Source organism: Corylus avellana, chromosome 3 (genome assembly GCF_965113065.1).
Source record: "Corylus avellana chromosome 3, dhCorAvel1.hap1.2, whole genome shotgun sequence".
NCBI classification, from domain to species: domain Eukaryota; kingdom Viridiplantae; phylum Streptophyta; class Magnoliopsida; order Fagales; family Betulaceae; genus Corylus; species Corylus avellana.
This window is the reverse complement of record NC_142492.1, coordinates 26,381,218-26,383,783: the sequence shown is the minus strand read 5'-3', so window position 1 is coordinate 26,383,783 and position 2,566 is coordinate 26,381,218. Positions and strand designations below refer to the sequence as shown.

General features: G+C 38.2%; 1 protein-coding gene across 1 annotated transcript; it reads left to right on the top strand.

Annotated features, from left to right (window-relative positions):
* The first annotated feature begins 1,246 nt into the window (after positions 1-1,246).
* LOC148587025 (uncharacterized) lies at positions 1,247-2,336 on the top strand. Its single transcript, XM_088514453.1, has 2 exons — positions 1,247-1,913; positions 2,017-2,336. The coding sequence occupies exons 1-2, from the start codon at positions 1,247-1,249 to the stop codon at positions 2,334-2,336; spliced, it is 987 nt and encodes a 328-aa protein (XP_088370579.1).
* Positions 2,337-2,566: the final 230 nt, after the last annotated feature.

Here is a 2,566-nt window from a genome sequence, read left to right as displayed (position 1 = left end):
AGGGTCAAAGACATGGCTTATATAGGGGCTTGAGGCTTGCCTTGGTTTGAAAAAGTTGAGAATATGTTAAAATTGCTTTTCAGAGGTAGCAGTGACCATTTGTGTACTATTGAGCGAGCGCTCGGGTACAATTTACACAATAGGTAAAAATGTTTAGGCATACATTTGGGCTTTGCCCAAAGGTTTGAAGATTGTTAAGTGAGCACTCGTGTGGTCCCTGGGCGAGTGCTCGCACCTAGGCCAAGAGCCAGTGCTCACGTGGTCCCCTAGCAAGTGCTTAGCAAATGAGATGGTTTTTGGGTTTTTGCTTCTAAAAGTCTCCAGGGGTTTGGGGTATTTGAAAAAGGTTTAGGTCTCTTGGTTTAAGGCTTTGTTTTAAGGAAACATTAATCGGTTAAGTAAGAAATCTTTAACCTTTTAAAATAAGTGTTTTGTCGGGTATTACAATTATAATATAAAAAATTAGCATGGTTATTTAATATTGTTAGTGTGATATCTATAATATTTCAATACAAATCAAACGTATATAAGTTTGCACATTAAAAATATATATATATATATATATATAGAGAGAGAGAGAGAGAGAGAGAGAGAGAAAAATAAACAATTCTTTTTAATGAAAATTTGTTCCTATAGGTATACATGGTTTAGGACCTGTTTGGGATTGCGTTTAAGGGCTTCGGTACGTTCAACACCTTAAAAGCTCATTTGAAAAAAAAAAAAAAAAAAAAAAAAAAAAAATCTCGTTTCGTTAAAAAAATTTGAAAGTTCTTTGGAATGTCAAAAAACCTAAAAATGGCCAAAACGAACATTTGGCAAAAGCTTAAAAATGAAGCTTTTACACACAAAAAAAAAAAAAAAAAAAAAACGTTTTTCTACTTAAAAGTTCAATTTCTTAAACGCAATCTCAAACCGGCCCTTAAAATGAAAAGTATAAAGAAAAAACAAAAGCCTTTTAAATAAATGGGCTAGTTATTTAAATAAATGGGCTAGTTGGGAAGGGATCTTTTGGAGGATTGGAGATGGCCGCTCAGTGTCAATTTGGGGAGATAAGTGGCTCCCTCGTCCGACAACTTACTCCATTCAGGCACCATGTAGAATTCTGTCCGAGGAAGCGAAGGTGGCTGAATTGTTAGATACAAATCCTACTCAATGGAAGAAGGCCTTGATTCAGGATATCTTTGGTGAGGTGGAGGCAGAAATTATTTGCAATATACCTATTAGCAGCTACCAACTACCGGATAAAATGATTTGGTACTCCACAAACTCCGGGGAATTTTCTGTAAAAAGTGCGTACCATATTGAGAAGGAGCGCCAAGATAGAAAGAATGGAGAAGGTTCTAACCAAGGAAGAGGAAAGGAGGTCTGGAAGACTCTTTGGAGTTTGAAGGTCCCGAATTCATCAAAAGTATTTTTTTGGAGAGCTTGCAAAAATATCCTCCCCACTAAGGATAATCTCCAACGAAGAGGTGTTCTTGAGGAAGAATTATGTTTCTTATGCTGTCAAGAGAGGGAAACAGCCCACCACATTCTATGGGCCTGCCCATCGGCACAAGACGTATGGGGATCTAGTATCAAGAAGCTTCAAAAATGTAGTCTACATTGCAGTACTATTCTGGACTTGTTTGAAGCAATATCACAACGTTTTGAAGAGGAAGTCCTGAATATTTTTGTTCTTACGTCTAAGGAGATTTGGCAACGTCGAAATTCTGTATTGCATGGGGGGGAGTTTACTCATCCAACTGTTGTTGCAAATCTGGCCAGGGACCGACTTTTACAATTCTCTCAGGCAAACACTCTTGTGACAAATTGCGGAGACGCGGGGTTTGTAGAAACGAAGTCAAAATGGCAGGCTCCACCCCCAGGTTTCTTCAAAGCCAATTGGGATATTGCACTCTCAACCGTCAATAACTGTATGGGGCGTGATTGTACGGGATGAAAGAGGCCACGTTCTAGCAGCAAAAAATAAGACGATCCATGCAATCCATGAACCTGTCACGGGGGAAGCCCTTGCAGCTCTACACGCAGCAGAATTCTGTCGGGAGTTAGGCTTTTTCGAGATTCTGCTTGAGGGAGATTCGATGTCGGTAGTCAAGGCCATTGGGGAGACAAACCAAAACTGGTTAAAGTATGGGCAAATTGTGGAAGACACCAAGATGGTTTTGAGATCCCTCCGACATTGGAAGATAGGCCATGTCAAGCGCGACGCAAACGAAGCAGCTCATGTATTGGCAAAGGAGGCAGTTCGGACAGCCACAGACAATATTTGGATTGAGGAAATTCCAGCTTGTATTTCCAATATTGTTCATTCAGAGCTTAATGCTCTTTTTTGTTAGAGCTAAGGCTCTTGTATTCTTGTTCAACTATGAATAAAGAGTATTACCACTTTTTTCAAAAAAATTGGCTAGTTGGCCGATTTTTTCTTTTTCTTTTCTTTTTTTTTTTTCTTTTTTTTTTATCAATATGACCGATTATGAGTAATTAATGTAGTATGTTTTTATATTTTAAATGTTGTCTAAAGGTATACAGTACTATAGTTTAGGAGACTAGTAAATTCCAAATATAT

What these genes read in the sequence shown, in the direction of transcription:
- LOC148587025 (XM_088514453.1), top strand. Translation starts at nt 1,247, where the DNA reads ATGATTTGGTACTCCACAAACTCCGGGGAATTTTCTGTAAAAAGTGCG. An exon ending in ACTCTCAACCGTCAATAACT is followed by an intron (nt 1,914 to 2,016) that starts GTATGGGGCGTG and finishes AAGCCCTTGCAG; the next exon opens with CTCTACACGCAGCAGAATTC.